This window comes from Ochotona curzoniae, unplaced genomic scaffold (genome assembly GCF_017591425.1).
Source record: "Ochotona curzoniae isolate NIBS_2020 unplaced genomic scaffold, NIBS_Ocur_1.0 contig_3819, whole genome shotgun sequence".
Classification (NCBI taxonomy): domain Eukaryota; kingdom Metazoa; phylum Chordata; class Mammalia; order Lagomorpha; family Ochotonidae; genus Ochotona; species Ochotona curzoniae.
In genome coordinates, this window is record NW_024466004.1 from 40,991,827 (window position 1) to 41,013,139 (window position 21,313).

General features: G+C 43.3%; 1 protein-coding gene across 3 annotated transcripts in view; it reads right to left on the reverse strand.

Annotated features, from left to right (window-relative positions):
• The window catches only part of MDN1 (midasin AAA ATPase 1), a 132,679-nt gene that overhangs the window by 107,566 nt on the left and 3,800 nt on the right, over window positions 1-21,313 (reverse strand). For all 3 annotated transcript variants that reach the window (XM_040983773.1, XM_040983772.1, XM_040983771.1), the window contains exons 2-13: window positions 15,442-15,668; window positions 12,933-13,157; window positions 12,490-12,597; window positions 12,220-12,412; window positions 10,527-10,769; window positions 10,149-10,280; window positions 9,831-9,934; window positions 8,000-8,114; window positions 7,115-7,308; window positions 6,219-6,300; window positions 2,913-3,008; window positions 1,232-1,344 (exon numbers count right to left, since the gene is read on the reverse strand). In XM_040983773.1, the coding sequence (XP_040839707.1) occupies window positions 1,232-1,344; window positions 2,913-3,008; window positions 6,219-6,300; window positions 7,115-7,308; window positions 8,000-8,114; window positions 9,831-9,934; window positions 10,149-10,280; window positions 10,527-10,769; window positions 12,220-12,412; window positions 12,490-12,597; window positions 12,933-13,157; window positions 15,442-15,668 (1,832 nt within the window). The remainder of the gene's footprint in view (window positions 1-1,231; window positions 1,345-2,912; window positions 3,009-6,218; window positions 6,301-7,114; window positions 7,309-7,999; window positions 8,115-9,830; window positions 9,935-10,148; window positions 10,281-10,526; window positions 10,770-12,219; window positions 12,413-12,489; window positions 12,598-12,932; window positions 13,158-15,441; window positions 15,669-21,313) is intronic.

The following is a 21,313-nucleotide window of genomic DNA, read 5'->3' on the forward strand; positions in this document are numbered from 1 at the left end:
GGAAGGAGAGCTGCAGACAGAAACACACACATGAACACAGACAAGTATACACATCACAAGCACATGCACATAAAAGTTATCTGATTACAGACACCAGGGTGACACATATACAAGGACTGCACCCAACACGATCCCTCAATTGACTTAGCCCTCCTTCTCCACACACCAGGTTCCCATATGGGTGCTTGTCTGTGTCCAGAATGCTCCATTTCCCATCCAGCTCCCTGTCTGTGACCTGGGAAAGTAGCGGTAGATGGCGCAAAACCTTGAGACTGCAACTAAGTAGTAGAACTGGAAGAAACTCCTGGCTCCAGATTGGCTCAGCTTGTTGTTAAAAGCCATTTAGGGAGTGACCCAGTGGATGGAAGATCTTTCTCTCTGGCTCTCCTTCTCTCAGTAAATCTGACTTTCCAATAAAAATAAATCAATCCAAAGGAAAACAAAACAAAACAAAAAAAGCAGCAGCAAAAGCAGTTGAAGAGCACCAAGGCCTTTGGGAGCGGGAGCCAAACAAAATAAGACAGAGACTGGAAAGCATTCTCCTCCAGACAGTTGACTACAGAACTATGAGAATTCACCTACTTCAAGCACCCAGGCCATGATTTGTCCTTTAGCCGTAAGACACATTATGGACTCCATGATAAAACAAATGCAAAGAATGGAGCATAATCAGCCACACAATAAGTATTTAATGAATATTGCCTCAGAATTCACAGATATCCTACAAAAACTTGTTTCACTGACTACATCACAGCCTATAAAAACATATATCCTAAGGGCTTTTACTGCCTGCCTCATCCACTTAACTTTTTATTATTATTTATCTATCTTTATTGGAAAGGCAGATTGTAGAAAGATAAGGAGACACAGCAAGATCTACCATCTGCTGGTTCACTCCTAGAGTGGCCGCAACACAGCCAGAGCTGAGCCAATCCAAAGCCAGGAGCCAGGACCCTCCTCTGGATCTCCCATGCACGTATGGGGTTCAAAGGCTTTGAGCAATCCTCCACTGCTTTCTCAGGCCACAAGCAGGAACCCGGATGGGTTCTGGAGCAGCTGGGACATGAAATGGCACCCACACGGAATGCCGGCACTTGCCAGCAAAAGATTAGCCAGCTGGGCTATCTTGCCCAGACCTCAAAGGAACACTTCCCAATATTATGCAGCCCATGGAGAAATGATAGCTGGGTTAGACCTCCCAGTTTGCGCATTTGCTTAGAACTCTACTTACTTCTGAAGATGAGCAGCCTCACTTTGTTTCCGTAGAAGCTGTACTCGGCCCACTTGCACATCCAGTTCATTGATCACAATTTCTGGTTTATAAAGTTGGCAGAAGAACTCAGCCTACGAAAGGGAAAGAGAATGGATACTCACTCTGTCTCTCCCTCTATCACTCCACCTTTCAAATAAATAAATAAATCTTAAGAACAAAAAAGCCATCTCCTTCAAAAATGCATATTTTAGGAAAACAAAAGAATGGAATGGAAACATACTAGCGGACAATGTTCTCAGTAGTCTAGGTAGTGAGTACACAGTCACATGTGCACACAGTCATCAACTTCATCCCTTTCCTCCCTCCAATCTTCAAATTAAATCAAGTACTCATTAAAGTATTTACTTATCTGTAAGGTACAATGGCAGAAAAGGAGAGTCACAGAGAAAGTCTTTCGACTGCTGCTTCATTCCCCAAATGTCTACAAAAGCCAGATTGGAGCTAGGCCAGGCCAAAACCAAGCACCAGGCGCTCCACCCATGTCTCTCGTATGGGTGGCAGGAATCCAAGAGCTTGAGCAAGCTCAGCCATGTGCAGAAAGCAAGATAGGAAGCTGAGCAGCAAGGACTTGGACTGGCACTCAATGCAGGACACAGGTACCCCAAGCAGCAGCTACATTTGCAGTGCCGCAATGCCTGCTCCTCAACATGTTTTAATAGTTATTAACTCAATTAACTAAAAGGGAGAAAGAGAGACATATAGATATTCCACCCACTAATTCACTCCTTAAATGTCTCTACAGCCAAGACTACACCAGGACAAAGCCAACAAATTCAGAACTCTGTATCCATCTCCCATACGGGTGGCAGAACTCAGGTACCTGAGTCATCATCTACTATTTCCTTAGATGCACAAGCAGGAATCTGGAATTTGAGAATAGCTGGGACTTGAACCAGAACTAATATGGATGTAGGTTCTCCAAGCAGTGGCTTAATCTGTCACAGCACAACATTTGCCCAGTACCATCCTTTTCAATGTTCTTGAGGTTTTAAAGTATTAATAAAAAAAGATGAGTAGGAAGTATGTGCACGAATCTATAGACAAAACTATTTTAATAAAACAGTTTCAGTCCTAAGTCTATAATCCAAAGCATAAGCACTCACTGAAATGAGAAAGACCTATGGGACATTTGGAGAACATGGAACACATGGAGTGTGTATTGAATGCTGGAAATCTCAAATTTTGGACAGGCAGCAGTGTAACCACAAACACTTACAGGAGTCCATACTGCAAAAAGTTGTTCTAGATAGGCACCAGACCCGCAAAGCTACATATCTCAATCTCCTTTCCAAAGTCAATGAAGGGGCCTAGTGGCTAAAGCCCCCACCTTGCATGCACTGGGATTCCATATGGACACCAGTTCATATCCCGGCAGCTTTATTTCCTATCTATCTCCCAGATTGAGACCTGGGAAAGCAGTCAAGAATGACGCAAAACCTTGAGATCCTGAACCCACATGAGTGACCCTGAAGAAGCTCCTGGCTCCTGGGCTCCATATCAGCTTAGTTCTGGCCATTGCAGTCACTTGGTGAGTGAATCAGCGAAAAGAAGATCTTTCCGTCTCTCCTTCTCTCTGTAAATCGACTTTCCAATAAAAATAAACCTTAAAAGAAAAAAAAGTCAATGTAACACTACTTACCTTTTTCTTAGAAATGTTCAATTTGCTTCCAATAATTTCTGCCATTTTCAGTTTGCTTGTACAATCAGAAAGCATTGCTGTGAAACAGTCCAGAGCCTATTAAAATAATCAAGTAAATGCCAAATACATTTTTAAAAAAAATTACACACAAACCACAGAACAGCACTATTCTGTCCACAAAGCAAAGAACACAAAACTGAGCACAAACACTTCTGCATTTCCTGAAGGAAACAAAAAAATCAACTCTCAACACAGGATTTCATCCCAGTGCAGACAAAGGCCAACAGCCATGAGGGATTTTTCATTAACATACAAAACAAACAAAATTACTTCATTTTACAAATCCTAACTTCAAGCAAAGAACAGTGTTAACCTTTAGGTTCAGATTTCACAGGTGAATTAACTCAGAAATAGTTCAGAAGTTAACAACATAGACGCATTCTACCTGAGGTAAGCAGCAAGGTGACCACAATCACTAACACAATCCAGTTCTCAGTCCCAGCAGCTACCAGAGGACCAACCAGCTATGTCTTCTAATGTAATGTATTGGTTCTGATACTTATCAGACATCGCTGCTTTCATTTCCCCAGGGTTGAGGAAATCTTTCCAGGATTAGCCAAATGTGCTAATTCCTAGGCAAATCCACAAGCCCAGGAACCCCACCTGAGGTGACCTCAGACTTAACTCATTTGTGCCAACCAGTTGCAGGGTCAGATTCTGTCAGTCACCTGCACCAACCAATGTACAAAGTGGTAGATACAGCTGCCTGGCCAGTTCTGCCATCAGCACCATCTCCCATGTGAACTGATAAATGCTGCTGCCTGGCCCAGCCCAGCCTTCATAGGCCCAGGCTTCACACACTCCAGCAGATGCCACAGTCTAGTCAGGGCAACCCCCAATTACCCACAGCAGGCCCCTCCCAAACAGCCACAATTTTTGCATGTGTCAGCACATGCCATAACCTAGACCAGTCCATCCCACATCCCATCTGGCTCTTGTATACACCCACTGGCTTTGTGGCTTAGCCACCATGCCCCTAGATCCAGTCCCCAAGTATGCTGATGGGTTGTGCTGCCTTGACCAGTCTGGTGTGCCCCAAGCCACGGTTTTCATGCTATCAGGAGCTGCAGCCCAGCAGGGTGGTGCCCACAGTTCCCATCAAGCCCATTCCCAGCTCTGGAATTTGGACCTGCCAGAAGGTATCGCAGTCCAGCCTGACATAATTTGCATGCAGTCCCAGCACTTGCCAGCTAGTGAAGCCTATCCCAGACTGGACTACCCCTATTCTGAGCTCTCAGGCTCACCAATGGAAGCAGCAGCCTAGCAAGGGAACACCTGAAGTTCCCTACCAGGCCCACTCCCAGCCCTAGGACTTGCACATGCCAGCAGGTACTACATCCCAAGCTAAGATGGCCCACTCCCAGCCTCGGCATTCACCAGCTGGTGCTGCAGGTTGGCTTAGAATGGCCTGACCTAGTCCCAACTCTCATAGGTGGGTGCAGTAGCCTCGCCCAGCCCAGCCCTGTCCCAGCCCTCATGTAAACTTGAGGGTATTGCACTCCAACATGGGTTACACCTTCTCCTGGCTCTCACTGGTGCCAATATGTGCTATGGACTTGCCAAGCCTAGTCCACCCCAATACTTGGCTCACACATGTTAATGGATGCTATAGCCCAGTCTGACATACAGGCATTCACCAAATGAACTACATCCAAGCTCAACTGGCCTTTACCAGCTTTTGCACATGGCTGCTAAGTCTAGCCCAACTACCAAACCCAACTCTCATGTGAACCAGCAGGTGCTACAGCCTAGCCTGACCTGTGTCACTCAAGATGGTGGTTCTAACACTAAAAACACACACACAAAAAAAAGTTGGAACAGCATATATCAAGGCATTAACAGTGCTACAAAATCTGTGGATGAGGAAATATTATTTCATCATTTGCTTTAATATTTTTCCCACTTTCAGCAATATTTTTTAGATATATATAAATACTTATACATAAATGTTTTCAGCAATATTATTAAAAATATCAAATGTCATTGAAGATGCAGAAAAAGAAATTGAGTGTAACAGTACAATGAACCAGCCTTAAAGAGAATGGTGCACTGGTTTAAGGTCAAAATATGCATCAACCATGAAAATATGCTGAGTGAAGCAGTGAGATACAAGCAGTCCAATATTGTCTGAGACCATTTCTAGGAAATGTCCAAAACTAGTATACTCAGAGGAAGATTAGCCTCTCCCAGGGGCTGCAGAGGGAGGAAACAGGATTGGCAGCAAACAGGGATTTCCCTCTGGGGTTAAAAAAAAAAAAAAAGTCCTGCAACACACAGTGGTGACATGGTATTAAGTCTGTATAATTTTAACATAAAATATGAACAATATACTTTGAAAGACTTTAAAAATATGTAGAGTTTATATCAATAAAGTCATTTTATATTCGAAGCACTCTAAAAAAATAAGTAATGAACAATATCAATGTCTCAATTTTATTAAAAAAAAGTCTAGGGCAATCTGACAAAGATGAGCAATCCATGAGACTTAGAAGGAACATTGACTGCAGAATAGAAAGGAGGAATAAAAACGGCCACATAACATTCAAGTTTCAGCTAAGAGAAAAATGAGCTTTCTTTTCTAAAAGGTACTTGACAAAATACAAAGAAATGCTGCAAACCAAACTGGGTCACTATTCTCTCTTCAATTCCAGCTGACAGAAACCAGAGCAAGTCACAGGCCATATGGGTCAATGCTTTAAAAGCCCCTACATGTCAGGCAATACCACCCTAGGCAGGAATAAATCTCTATTCTTATTGAATGTGGCAGGGCTGTAACTCAGTAGGACTTGCCTCAAACAAAACATTTTCCTCCCAATGTTTTATACTTTGCAAAAAGATTTTTAAAAATCCTTATAAGGCATAGTGGAGGAATCAAATACAACTGCATTAACTAAACTAAGAAATAACACATAGGCCTAGAGGCTACATGTCTTAGAAATACTTTATTTCATAAGACTTCTTTATTATTATCTGGGAGCATTTCTTTTCATTTAACCTTTATTTTCATTATCTGCTTTATCCTGTTCCCAAACTATATTTCCTCTGAAATTAGTAATAATCAGTTAAAACCACATAAGTTTTATTTATTAGCTTTAAATGGAGGGTAAGTTTATTTAAGCAAGCTAAGGACAAGAAACCACACTAGACAAAATAAAAAGTCTTATAGCAATGGAGACAAAAATAACACTGCAAAGAAAATAGCAGTCTTACAGAGCAGAGGAAATTGGCAGGAAGGCTGTAGCTTACCTCCTGAAAAATATGTAACGATGCTGAAGATGATGAACTGTCAAAGCTATGGGCAATTCTGTTACACCAATTCAGGAGATCTCTTAAAAAAATAAGAAAAAGTCTTCGGTCAAAAACACAGTCTATTTGTTTTGCTTGTATGTCTGGCAACATGAAGATAAAAAGTGTTAATGGAAAAATTAAATGCAGCTCCTGATCTTTATTCCTATATCAGGAAGTGATCTACCACTCATTCTCTCCATCCATGCCAGACAAAATAGCAGGAAAGTGAGGGAAGCAACTAACTCAAATCGAAATGTGGGCAGCTCGCCTTTCCTTCTCTTGTCACTGAAAACTAAGGATAAAGGCAAAGAACTCATTGCTAGGACAAGACAAGAAGGCTTATTTTAAGGCTCTGGATGTCACCTGTCACACCAGCATCCCATAAACACCTATTCAAATCCTAACCGCTCTTCTTCCAATCCAGTTCCCTACAAATGAGCCTGGGAAGGCAGCACAAGTGTAGCATCCCAGCCTTCTACAAAGGAGACCTGCACTGAAATCTTGTCCAGGCTTTGGCCTCAGGCCATTGCAACCTGAAACCATCTGAGGAATCAAAGAGTGGACAGAGATCTGTCTTTCTCTGCCTTTCAAATAAAAGACTCCATGTCAGAAAAGAATATATATTAGAAGGATTACATTAGTAATTGCCCTCAAGTTTATTTTTAAAGGTAACTTTTTAAAGTTAAAAAATGTAACATTTACCAAGCTTTCCCAATGATTAAACTACATTTGGGAAAGGAGACTGACGACACAATGCAACCTCAAAGTTTCATTCCAAAACCTGACCACTCAAACCAGTTAGTTTTGCACTGTAGTTTTAAAATATCAACTCAGAAAAGTGTTTACGTCAGTACCTGAGAGACAATTCTCTTCCCTCAAGGACTGGCTTTTTGCTTTCTCCTTGGGTTTCTGAAACTTCCTCTGCTGCCTGATGACACCCCAAAGCACTGTCACTCCGAGAGGGATGCTTCTCTCCAGTAAGCTCAATATAAATCTCAAGCAGGCGGCCAGCTGCTGCTACTAGGTTCGGATATTTGCTCTGAAGAACCTGAAAAGGGGGGAGAAGGACAAAAAATCAGGAAAATCTAGTGCCCTGCTTCAGACATTTTAACAGTGACCCAAGAGATGGGAGCTCATTCCATCTCTACTTTTAAAATAAATCAAAAAGGGCCCAGCGGAGTGGCCTAGAGGCTAAAGTCCTCGCCTTAAACATGCCCCGGGATCCCATATGGGTGCCGGTTCTAATCCCAGCAGCTCCACTTCCCATCCAGCTCCCTGCTTGTGGCCTGGGAGAGCAGTCGAGGTCGGCACAAAGCTTTGGGACCCTACACCCATGTGGGATGCCTGGAAGAAGTTCCTGGATCCTGGCTTCGGCCGTTGCGCTCACTTGGGGAATGAATCATCGGGTGAAAGATCTTCCTGTCTCTCCTCCTCTGTATATCTGACTTTCCAATAAATAAATAAATAAATCTTAAAAAAAAGAAAAAGAAAACAAAGCTGTATAACAGACTGAAGTTTAAAAGAAAGGAAAAAAAAATTTTTTAAAAAAGAGAGAGAAACAATCCTACAGGGATAATAGATACAATGCTGGAATAAAATGCTGGCACAATTAGTAATAAACTTATTGAATAGTATTTGGTGGCTCATAATGGCATTTTCTCTATTTTCTGTAAATTTAGAATATTTCACAATAAATTATAACAAATAAAAAATATTAGTAATTTCTAACACCCACATACCTCATTCAGCTCTGCTTTATCCAAGTTATCCATGCGAATTTTGGTCCAGTATTTGTCCAACAAAGAAGCGTGACTATTTAGCGGCCGATACCAACTTCCTCCACTGCTCAACAGTCTGTTTCAAAATATACAACAGTCATACAAAATTCCTTATTTGAATCTTGGATTACTCTAGTCCTTAATATACAGAAAGAATATATCCCCTTCTGCCTTAAACAGAAGAAAACACTACAACCTGTATTACTACATTTTTCTTTATACATGTATACTTTTGGCAAAGCTTAATTTACACATTAGGTGCAATAAAACATCAGCCACTATAATGACAATACACGGTAATGAAGTTATTTAAAACAATGTTTCCTGGGTCAGTTCATTAAATATGTTTGGATGAAGGATGAACACAAACAAGCAGAAAAGCACAAACAGAAACCAGATATTTATCTCCTGCTGTGATTAACTCACAGCGTAGCATTCAGAATCCCTCCTTGTGCGAGAGACTGACAACTGATCCACATTCAATCCTGCCTAAGGAGGAATACAGCTTTGACTAAGCTATTTTCAAATCACCACAAGTGATTTCAACAATAACGTACTTCTTACAGCATAAATAAACTCAGGAAAGAGAAAACATGATACAGGCCTTGCAGGACTGATTATCTGCAAGTTCACTGTTTGGTACCAGAAGATAAAATATTGGTTTACTAGAAATTTCTACAAGAAAAATAGGTAAGGAACACAATACACACTCCAGGTAAACCACTCGCTTACATACATAAGCTGTTTAGTTCTCACAACCACCATCCTAAGGAGAAGTTATTCTTTTCTTCAAAGCTGTAAGGTCACAGAAACACCCCTTCTCACTCATCTAAAACAGCAAAGGGCAGAGCCAGAAACCAGCAAATCAGCACAACAGGCTAAGGCCTTGTGGTCATTTGTTATAAGCCAAATTGTTTCTAGTAACAAAATATTAGCAAACACTAGGGGCTGATGCACTGCCTCAACTGGCTAATCTTCCAACTACAAGCACCAGCATCACATGGAGGCACCAGTTTGAATTCCAGCTGCTCCACAGCAAAGAATAGCCCATGCCTTGGGACCCTGCACCTGAGTGCGAGATCGGAAGAAGTTCCTGGCTCCCAGCTTCAGATCAGCTCAGCTCTGGCCACTGAAGCCATTTGTGGACTGAACCAGAGGATGGAAGATTTTTCTCTGTGTCTTCCCTTCTCTCTGTAAATCTGCCTTTCCAATAAAAATAAATATTAAAAAAAAAAAAAGCTAACACTTAATACAGCATTAGTTTCACTTGTAGACACTTAAACACATAAGAACTTGTTCAGATACAAACCAGGTATGAGAAATAAGTCAGTGTCTCCATTATAAAATGCCAGGGGTAGGGAAGGCATTATTCCCCAGTAAGTTAAGCCACTATTTGGACCACCCATTTCCAATAGAGTGCTGGTCTGAGTCCAGAATCCTCTACTTCTACACGACCTCCATGCTAATAATGGCAGGAAGCAGACATACTTGGGCCCCTGCCAACAGGTGGGAAAACCAGATGGAGTTCCAGGCTCCTGGCTTCAGCCTGGTGAAGCCTTGCCTTTCACAACCATTTAGGGAATGAAGCAGCAGATGGAAGATCTTTTTTACCCTGTCACTCTTTCAAATAAATGATAAAGTAAATAAATCTTTTTTTAGGAATTTCATTTCAGGAATGAAAACACTGGGTCTGTCATCAACTCCAACTAACTACCTGAAGTGGATGCAGGGCACTCTATTCCAATATTTCTCAGCTTGGCACCAGAGGAAGAGAAAAGCTAACAGGACATACCTCCTTGTTGCAAAGAACTGAAATCCAGGAGCCACTTTTAGACAGTCACCTCGGCCAGGAATCAAGAGCTCTCCATTCTCCAATAGAGGGATCAGTACAGAAACCTAACCAAAACAGCAACACACTGATAAGACTATTATTGATCCAAAAGCAATCCAGCCAAGTTATCCAAGCCTTCAAATCAGATCCAACAGTTGACCATAACTGCCTTAAGGCAATCAAACAGCCTCTTTCCATCACTCCCAAATCACTACTAACGAAATGCTCTTCAAAGACAGAAAAGATGTTAGGAGGCAATGATTCATATGGCCAACATACCACATCCAAGGGGGCATAGTCAATATCCTCCAGAAGGATCCAGTGGCCCTTTGTCACTGCCTGCGTCAGGGTGCCAGGCTGCCACACAAACTCTCCAGGAACATCTGTGCAGCGATACATCCCCAACAGCATCTGCAAAAAGACGATAAGGAAATTATTAAAAATCCTCCCCAAGACACACCTGAAGAGCTGAGGCAAACTCCTTCAATTAATCCCACTCTAAGTCTACAGCTTAATTCTGTTAAAGTTTTTGAGATTTGACCCCAACAGTTGCAAGCAGGAACAGTGTGACTACTCCTCACATTCCTTCAGCAGAGATGGAAATGAAGATATTTACAAGCACGCCAACCCACCACCAACCTGCCACTTCTGAATTACCTTACTGTCGGTCTGGTCACCAAGCTGGACTTTGAGAAGCTGAGGAGGCTTCCTTCTACCTGTCATGACAGCTAAATGTTCCACCAACGATGTTTTGCCACATCCTATTGGCCCTTCCAACAATACAGCATTCTGAGAAGCCACTGCCATAGCCAGCATCTGAAGATTTTTGCAGACAGACTCAACCAACACATAGGACCTGAGGGCCAACTCCTGCTCACGTGAAGGATTCCTATTACCACCCTAGGGAGGAGAGTGAGAAACAAAGTCAGGTCAAGAGTCCTTCTAGAGTGGAAGTTATGTTCCGCTTGGTTAAGCTGCCATTCAGGATAGCGGCACCACACAGCATATTCACATTCCTGACCCATCTCCCGACCACCGACCCATGGAAGCATCAGATGATCCTTAAGTGCTTGAGTTCCTGCCACTCACGATGTGGGAGACCAGGAAGGAGCTCCTGGCTCAGACTTTAGCCTCACCCAGATTAGGTAGAGTGAATCATCAGAAGAGTTCGCCATCTATGTCTGTCACTGGACCTTTCAAATAAATAAAACTGTAGGGTACCAGTTTGTGTCCCAGCTGCTCCACTGGCATCCAGTTCTCTTTTTATGGCCTGAGAGAGTAGAGATGGCACAGGTCCGTGAACCTTCCATCCACATCAAAGGCTGGAAACAAGCTCTTGGCTCCCAAAACCGAATCAGCTCAGCTCTGGCCACTGAAGCAATTTGGGGAGCACACGAGCAAATAGAATACCTCTGCTTCCCCTTTTATTCTCTATAAAATCTCCCTTTTAAATTAACAAACATTAAAAAATACAGATAAAATAAATAAATCTCTAAAGAAATTTAATGAATTATTTGTCCTAAAACATACAAACTAGTTTCCCTAACATTGCACCTGCCCTCTGCAAACAGACTACTAATGACAGGCATGCTATCACCAGAGTGTTTGATAAACTTTCCTTTTATTCTGGATTCAAGGGAAAGAACAGCAATGCAGAATTTATCCTTAAATTTAAGAAAAATCTCCTAGGATTTAACAAGCAAAAAAGTTTGAGGTACAGCAAGTTAGGAGCAAACCTCAATTATCTCTGTTCAATTTTACTTTGTTCCTGTCCCAATATCTAGAATTTCACATCTAAAATCGATATGGGGCCCAGCGGCATGGTCTATTGGCTAAAGTCCTCGCCTTGAACACCCCAGGATCCCATATGGGTGCTGGTTCTAATCCCAGCCGCTCCACTTCCATGCTTCTGGCCTGGGAAAGGAGTCGTGGACGGCCGAAAGCTTTGGGACCCTGCACCACTTGGGGGACCCAGAAAAAGCTCCTGGCTCCTGGCTTCATATTGGCTCTGCTCCAGCCATTGCAATAGTCACTTAGGGAGTGAATCATTGGCCAGAAGATCTTCATCTCTGTCTTTCCTCCTCTGACTTTCCAATAAAAATAAATCTTTTTTTAAAAAATTAACAGGCACCACTCAAGCTGCTAAAATCATATGAGAACAGCAACAAATGGAATATCAAAGAGGAGAGCCCAAGATGAACTTTTCTCCTAAAAACTTGCATGAATAAAACAACTTAGCAAACTTAAGTTGGTTCACACCTCTTACAGAAAGCCAAGCAAACAAAGCAAAAAACTCACTGAGGGAGTTGAGGAGGATAAGGGAGGACCCCCCCCACTGATGGCAGCGTACCTGCTCTCCCAGGGCCGGAGACTGCCCATGCAGAAGCACCCCACAGACAGCTGTGACCCTGGAGCAGAGGTCAGCTGAAACAAGGTGTCCGGGAACGTACTGCAGCTCCTTCTCCTTCCGCCAATGCAAAGCTTCTGGATTGGCCAAAACTAAGGCCTTCTCCAAGTCCTGCAATTGTGCCTCTTCTAACAACCTACAGGAATGGAGACTCCCATCAATGACTTCACCACAAGAAACCACAGCAAGACCTCCAGGAAGAACCCCGCTTACCTCAACCTGAAATGAATCAATTCATCAGCAGTAAAAATCTTCTTGAGAAAAGATAACTTGTGTTCTTCACTCATACAAGTCACCAAAGCAAGACAGTTGGCTGTATACCTACAGAAAATATGTCATTCAGGTGATTTACAACTGATGAAAAGGACAAAGAAAACTTATCAGACAACTGAACACTAGAAACCTTAAATAACTGTTACAACACAAATACAAGCAAAAGATGCAAAGCAGACATGACAAATGCATTTGCAGAAGCACATGTGAAATGTGGGACCACTTCTATCATTACCCTTCCTCTGAAGTAGCACACAATGAAAGGGTGATGAAGCAAAGCCACAAAAACACAGCAAATTCAGCACAATATCCATTCCCTCCTCATGCATGCTCCCATTCCACCACGACCACCAGAACTACAGTCAGTTGCCCCAGCTACGCACCAGCGAACCAAGGTGTCGTGACTCCTGAGCAGAGGGACACACACACTCCAGTCCCAGAGCTCCCGAAACACAGACTGCTCTTGCTGCAGGAACCTGTAGGCTGCTTCCATTAGGTCCCGGAGCTTCATGCGCCTGCGCCCGAAGCGGACGGGATTAGCATCAGAAGTTTCCAGGAAGAGTCTCTGAAAGACTGGGGAGGTGTCCTTGAAATATCTCAGGGCAAACCTTTAGAAAGAGAGTTAAAGAATTTTCAGGGAGTGATGACAATTTCAAAGAATACTTTATTTGTTAGAAATCATCACGGAATTGAACAGAACCCCAGGCATCTGAGAGCACAGTAATCAGAACGATAAAACCATAAAGTCCCAAGATTCTGGGGCCTGGAGCTGTGAACCAGAGGCTAAAGTCCTTGCCTTAAACGTGCTGGGATGCCATATGAGCACCGGTTCTAATCCTGGCATCCCTGATTCCCATCTAGCTCGCTCCTTGTGGCCTGGGAAAATAGTCGAGGATGGTCCAAAGCCTTGGAACCCTGTACCCATGTGGGAGACCTGGAAGAGGTTCCTGGCTCCTGGCTTTGGATTGGCACAGCACTGGCTGTTGAGGTCACCTGGAGAGTGAGTCATCACAGGGAAGATCTTCCTCTCTGTCTTTCCTCCTCTCTGTACCTTTGGCCTCGCAATAAAAATAATTTAAGCTTTAAAAAAACAAAAAGATGTAAAAAAAAAAATTGTGTTTAAGCATCACCATCACTGCATGAAGTACCTATCAGAAAGGATACAAAAAACCTGAAGTGGGGCCAGTGTGTGGCCCTGTAGGTTAAACATCCACCTACAACACTTGCATCTCATGTGAGTGCTGGTTTGCGGCCCACCTGCTGTACTTCTGATCGAGCTCCTTGTTAACATGCCTTTGAAAGAAGAAAAGCATGGTTCAAAAACTTGGACGCTTGCATCCACGAAGGAAGAGACCCAGATGGAGTTCTGAGCTCTAAGCTTTGCCTAGCCTAGCCCCAGCCATTGTGGCCATTCTATGGAGTGAATCAGCATATGGAAGATATTTCTCTCCATACCAAGAATTCAAAGTAAATAAAACAGGATCCAGCAACGTAGCCTAGTGGTCAAAGTCCTCATCTTGCACATGCCGGGAATCGACATGGGCACCAGTTCTAATCCCGGCAGACACGCTTCCCATCCAGCTCCCTGCTTGTGGCCTGGGGAAGCAGTCGAGGACAGTCCAAAGCCTTGGAACCCTGCATCCATGTGGGAGATCCAAAAGAAGCTCATGGCCCCTGGCTTTGGATCAGCTCAGCTCAGCTTAGCCCGTTGCAGCCACTTGGGGAGTGACTCAATTGACAGAAGATTTTCCTCTCTACCCCTCTCCATATATTTGACTTTCAAAGAAAAATAAGATAAATATTAAAAAAACAAACAAACAAAAAGAAATTTAAAAATCCAAAGCAAAGGAATTTTCAAGTTTTTATTACTGAAAATGCACTCATTTCCAACAACCTATGAAACTTTCACTATGGGCCAAACACTGCAGCAATAGAGCTTTTTGCTTTGGTTTTATGATTTATTTGTATTGGATCCCAGCGCCGTGGCATAGCAGCTAAAGTTCTCACCTTGCACATGCCGGGATCCCATGTAGCTGGTTCTAGTCCCAGCAACCCTAGTTCCCATCCTGCTCCCTGCTGTGGCCTGGAAAAGCAGTCGAGGATGCCCCAAAACCTTGGGACCTTGCACCCTCGGGGGAGACCTAGAAGAAGCTTTTGTCTCCTAGCTTCTGACCGGCTCAGCTCCAGCTGTTGAAGCCACTTTGGGAGTGAACCAGCAGATAGTAGATCTTCCTCTGTAAATCTGTATATCTACCTTTCCAACAAAAATTAATAAATCTTTTTATTGAAAAATCAGATATACAGAGAGGAAGAAGTATCTTTCATCTACTGACTCACTCCCCAACAGCTGCAATGGGCTGAGATGAGCTGATTCAAAGCCAGGAGCCTCCTTCAGGTCTCCCACATGGTTCCCAAGGCTTTGGGCCATCCTCAATTGCTTTCCCAGGCCACCAGCAGGGAGCTGGATGGGAAGCGGGACCGCCAGGATTAGAACTTGCGCCGTATGAGTTACTGAAGTGCCATACACAGCTTCAATCCTGATGTCCAACCACCCCAATGTACACACTCCTCTACCACGGACATCAGTGAAACTCCCCCTCCCTGTGTATCTTCTAGTTCTACTGAACTCATCTATTTTAAACTTCCCTTTTTGGAAAGCTTATTCAGACACAGCTATTCCCCAAGCTTTCATTTTTCACTCTCTCAAGAATAGACTCCCAGGAAGCTAAAGTACATGTATTGTGATGATGAAAGCTAAAACAGGAAGCACCAGATATGAGATGCTCCCCTCAGCATGCAGAACAACATTATTCCAAGACAGTGTGACTTCCTGTATACGTGACCTCAGTCCACCCTGGAAGGAACAACGCACAGCATGAAAGTGCTACTCACGGGAAGACATCAGGGTGGCTCCCGAGGAGTTTGCTCATTGACACACAGAGCCGTTCATGTAGATCATGGTTCACTTGGCCTCCAACTTTGATGGCTGCCACGTTCCTTTCCAGCAATTCCAAAAGGAGGGGGCGCAGCTGGTGGCCAATCAACACTGTGCAGTCCTTGTCCAGCAGCAACTGTGCTAAAGTACTCAGAATACATTGGCGGTCTTGGGGTGTCCACACCTGATGAAAGAGTAAAACAAAAGCACCTGTGTAAACAATCTCCATTTGCAATGCTGGAAAAGAGCATGGGTGTCCTACTTTATAGACAAAATAACCCCATTTCCAGATTTTAAAGTGAATTTCTCCTATAAAACACATGGCGAGGGCCCAACGGCGTGGCCTAGCGGCTAAAGTCCTCGCCTTGAATGCGCCAAGATCCCATATGGATGCCGGTTCTAATACCGGCAGCCACACTTCCCATCCAGCTCCCCAATTGAGGCCTGGGAAAGCAGTCGAGGATGGCCCAAAGACTTGGGACCCTGTATTCCTGTGGGAGACCCGGAAGAAGTTCCTGGGACCTGGCTTCGGATCAGCACAGCATCGACCGTTGCACTCACTTGGGGAGTGAATCATCGGACGGAAGATCTTCCTCTCTGTATATCTGACTTTCCAATAAAATAAATAAATCTTAAAAAAAAAAAAAAAAACCATGGCGAGTGAAGCAACAGAGGATGAGAATTAACTTAATGTAACAGCCATCTAATACATCTAAGTCCCCTGAAGGGGGAAGTCCTTCAGTCCCGATCAATTGCATGTGAAATGCTATGTGGGAGGGTCTTTGGCACCTCAGGACACCAAGATGCTGGTATCACATCTTGGGCATCGCTGCGTTCAAGCCAACGTCCCACTAACATACACCCTGAGACATAGCAGGCCATGGCTATAGTAGCTGTGTCTCTGCCACTGCATAAAAGTCCCAGATTTAGTTCCCAGACCCTGCACTGGGCCTAGCCTAGCCACAGTCGTTGCAGGCATCTACAGAGCAATCCAGCAGCTGGGGATGTCTCCCTCTCTCTCTCCCTGCCTTTCAAAGTACACAACTTGGGTACAGTACATTGGTCCTGTGGCTAAATCCTTGCTTTGAACATGCCAGGATCCCTTATGGGAGCTGGTTCAGGTCCCAGCTGCTCAACTTTCAACCAGCTCTATACTTTGGCCTGGGAAAGTAGAGGGTGGCCCAAAGCCTTGGGACCCTGCACCAGCATGGGAGGCCCAGAAGCAGCTCCTGGCTCAGCTCCAGCTGTTGCGGCCATTTAGGGAGTGAACCAAAGGATGGAAGATCTTTTATTTTCCAGTAAAAATAAAAATAAATTGGAGAAATAAACATAAAAAAAAACAAAAAAAATGAAAAAACTAAATAAATCGGAGAATCAAGATGGTGGAATACAGTAAGGACATATTTAAACAGAGAAATATTAGCCAATGTGAAGCAAAGAGGGCACATTTCAGGAATTAGAAAACAGCAGAGGGGCACCTGGAAACTGACAGACACAAGAGAGCAGCAGACACAATGGTGTGGTGCAATGACTAATACCCCAGCGGCATTCAGCAAACAGCGATCCACCGGCAGCTGGAACTCCACCAGCAGCAAGGTGGGAAGGGATGTTTACCAGGAGCTCAGGAGGTAAAAGAGTCAAAGAACTGCCCATTCTGCTGGTTTGTTTGATTTGACCAGGAGCAAACACAGAGCGGCAGGTCACATACAGGCAGTGCGGGAACAGGGTAGATTTCACAGCCCAATATGCCCCCTAAAGCCAAATTGGGCATCATTTTGCATGGTGTGGAAAAACTTATAAGACTGTAGGGACAACAGTCAGCTGCACATGCGCTGAGCTGGGAGCGAACTCACTGAGCTCATTGCATGACAGTGTTCCCACAGGGAAAATAATACCGACTTTAGCAGCATACGGGTCAAAATAGGTCTATGTAGCCCTCAGACCTAACGACCAACAGGTTCCGGCAAGATCAGCACCACCAACAACCGACCTATATAGGACACCTGGTGTCTCCCTAATCCTGGGACCTGCTCCAACTGAAAGTGGGAGAAAGGTTGCACAAAGACAACAGTGCAGCCTCAGCACAGTATCACACAGGAGATGGAAAGTGGTGAACCAGAAGCTGGGGCTATGGAGACCAGGGTGGAAATCTAACAGAAGAACCCAGACCTGGAGCTCGCTGGAGGGAGTAGCACAAGTGACTGCAAAGAGCTGTGTACCAACTGCAGTAAGTAAAATCAAATTGCAGACCTGTGGGTGACTCAGCTTAGAAACCTGCCCCAAGGAGAAGAATCTGATAACTAGAAGTACAATAACCAAGAGAAAAAGAAGAGACAGAGGCACAATGGATATTACTGAAGACTCCCCTGCAAAGGAGCAAAACCCTTTGCCAACTTCAGTTAACTGAGGAAGACATCGAGAAAATGGGGGATACAGAAATCAAAACACTTGTTACAAAACTTATCAACAACGAGAAGCACGTAAAGCAGGCATTCAAGGAATTTAAGGAATATGTCACACTGGAAATGAATCAAATGAAAGCTGACATATCAGAAATTAAGAACACAGTAGAGCAAATTAAAAGTACAGTGGAGATTCTCAAAAATAGAATGAATGAGGCACAAGAAAGAATTTCGGAACTGGAAGATATTTCCTGTCACCACGAAGAAACAAAAAGCTGGAAGCACAGCTGGGTCAAGCTAAGAAAAGTATCCAAGAATAGGGCCCGGGCGGCGTGGCCTAGCAGCTAAAGTCCTCCCCTTAATAAAAGATATGATTAAAAGGCTCAACATAAGCATTACGGGGGGGTGGGGGGGGAGGAGTTATGGGAATCCCAGAAGGTACAGAAAGAGAAGCTGGATTTAAAAAGGTATTTAAAGAAATAAGTGAAAATTTCCCTATCTAAAGAAAGAATTGGCAAACAACATCCAGGAGCATCACAGAATTCCCAACAGGGTTGACCAAAAGTGATCTTCACGACACACAATAATCAAGCTCTCTCTAATCAAACATAAGGAAAAGATCCTTAAATGTGCATGTGAAAAAAATCAACTGACATATAAAGGAATGCCAATTAAACTCACAGGAGACCTCTCACAGGAAACTCTACAGGCAGAAAAGAATGAAGTGACATATTCCAGATTCTAAAACAAAAAAATTGTTGGCCCAGGATAACGTACCCAGCAAAAACTTTCCTTTGTCTTTGAAAATGAAGTGAACTTGTTCAACAGCAAAGAAAAGTTAAAATATGCTTCTTCCAAACCTGCCTGACAAATGATACTTAAAGATGTTCTCTTGACAGAGAAAAGGAATAGCACACACCAAAACCAAAGGCAAATGTGAAGAACATCCTAGTAAAATAACAGAAGACTAAATCAATATACAACCCATTGCTAAGATGAAAAGACTAAATTACCACCCATTTATATTAACCCTGAATGTAAATGGCTTAAACTCATCAATCAAACGTCATAGATTAGTAGACTGGATTAAAAAAACAAAGCCCATATATTTGTTGCCTATAGGAGACACATTTCACCAACAAAGATCAGTGGAAACTAGATCTCTTAGATTTTGTTTTTTTTATTAGTTTCATCTCTTCAAAACACTTTCTTCTGATTAAATTCTTCAATGACTCACAGATCATACTGCAGCATCATTTTTCTTCAAGAAGGTTTTTAATTTTCATTTCTTCAGTGACAGTCATTCAGTAGAATGTTATTTAACTTCATGGTGTTGGTAATTTCTTTTTTCCTTCCTGTTGTTGATTTTGCTTTTGGCTTTTCATTTAAGAGGATGTATAGTTACTATGTAATGGATACTACCACATTCAGTAGTGCTACAACTTCATGGCGTTTTAAATTTCCCAGGGCCTATGGATTTGTATCATAACATGATAATAAAAGGTAAAAAAAAATTTAAATAAAGTAAAAATAAATCTTTTAAAAGAGAGAAGAACTAAAACATGTGTCCCACCCACCTACTTCTATACCTTGGATCCTCCTCACCCACATCAGAGGCCCACATGGGCTGTATCCCTCTCAACTATTAAACAATATAAAAAAATAAAAAGAAGTCATCTTATACCTAAGCTCTCAGAAAGTCTCCCAAATTGTAGGCCATTCCCTCATAAAAACACCTAATTCTAATTCTGGGATCTGCGGGTTAAGTCTCTGACTGTGGCACCAGCACCCCACATGGGGGCCAGTTCACATCCCAGCTGTTCCACTTCCAATCCAGACCCCTACTTACGGTCTGAAACTTGCAGAGAATGGCTCAAGACTGTGGGACTCTGTATCCATGCAGGACACTTGGAAAAAGTTCCTGGCTCCTGGCATGGGACTGACCTAGCTCCGGCCATTGCAGCCATTTGGGGATTGAATCAGAAAATGGAAGATCCTTCTCACTATCCTTCTCTCTGTGACTCTCTGCATTTCAGGAGAAAATAAATTAAAAATTTTTAAATAAAATAAATCTTAAAAAGAACTGACTGTTAACAAAATATTGAAGAACAATGTCACCTTGAAACAATGTCAATCAATATTAGTTCTGTGCTTACCGGATGCCCTTTGATAACCTGCAGCTTTATAATAGTCACCACACCTGATGCACCTGCTTCCATCAGAGAGCAGAGACAGTAACACTTAGGAGACCTTCTAAAATGGCCAGACATTGGGCAGTCACCAAATTCTTGAAAACTCCACTCAAAACACCACTTCCTAAGTCTCCAGATGGCATACAGGAGGGTCCAACCCTAGTGTGTGTAGGCCCTTCACTCCTATCTCTGCCTCTGCTGCCCCCGGGTGGCAATCTTCTAAATCTATCTCACCTCATCTTACATGGACACCTAGCTAATAACCTCCAGCATCCTGACTTTATTACACTTGAAAAGTGCTGATGCACAAGATGATATTCAAAGGTATGAGGGGCTACAACTTCTACATCATATTTCTGGCAAACAGAACTTTGCCAACACTGATGCTATCTTAAATTTTCCAAATTTTCTACCATAAATAATATTACCATATAACAGGGTTTATTTTTTTTTTTTTTTAAGATTTATTTTTATTATTTTTTCATTGGAAAGGCGGATATACAGAGAGGAGAGACAGAGAGGAAGATCTTCCGTCCGATGATTCACTCCCCACGTGAGCGCAACAGGCCGATACTATGCCGATCCAAAGCCAGGAGCCTCTTCCGGGTCTCCCACGTGGGTGCAGGTTCCCAAAGCCTTGGGCCGTCCTCCACTGCTTTCCCGGGCCACAGGCAGGGAGCTGGAAGGGAAGCGGGGCTGCCGGGATTAGAACTGGCGCCCATATGGGATCCCGGGCGTGCAAGGCGAGGACCTTTAACCACTTGCGCCACCGCGCCGGGCCCATATAACAGGGTTTAGAAAAGTGTCTGCAGCCAACACAGTAGTGTAGTAAGCTAATCCTCAGTCTGCAGTGCAGTCACCCCATATGGGCTCCAGTTCTAGTCCCAACTGCTCTACTTGCGATCCAGCTCCTGCCTGTGGCCTGAGAAAGCAGTGGCCCAAGACCTTGGGCCCCTGCACACACACGGGAGACCCAAAGGAATCTCCTGGCTCCTGGCTTCAAACCAACTCCAGCAGATGACTTCTGTCTGTCTCTCCCTGATTCTGTAACTCTGACTTCTAAGTAAAATAAATAAGCCATTAAAACTTGTTTCTATTTAAACACATGACAGAGTAAATACCAGTTCTGCAGAAGAAAAAGGATCAGCTGGGCTAGTATTCCAGGGAACTTTTGGAGATGGAAAGCAGGCCATTTAAAAAAAAAAAAAAAAAACCTATCTAATGACTTTTTCAGT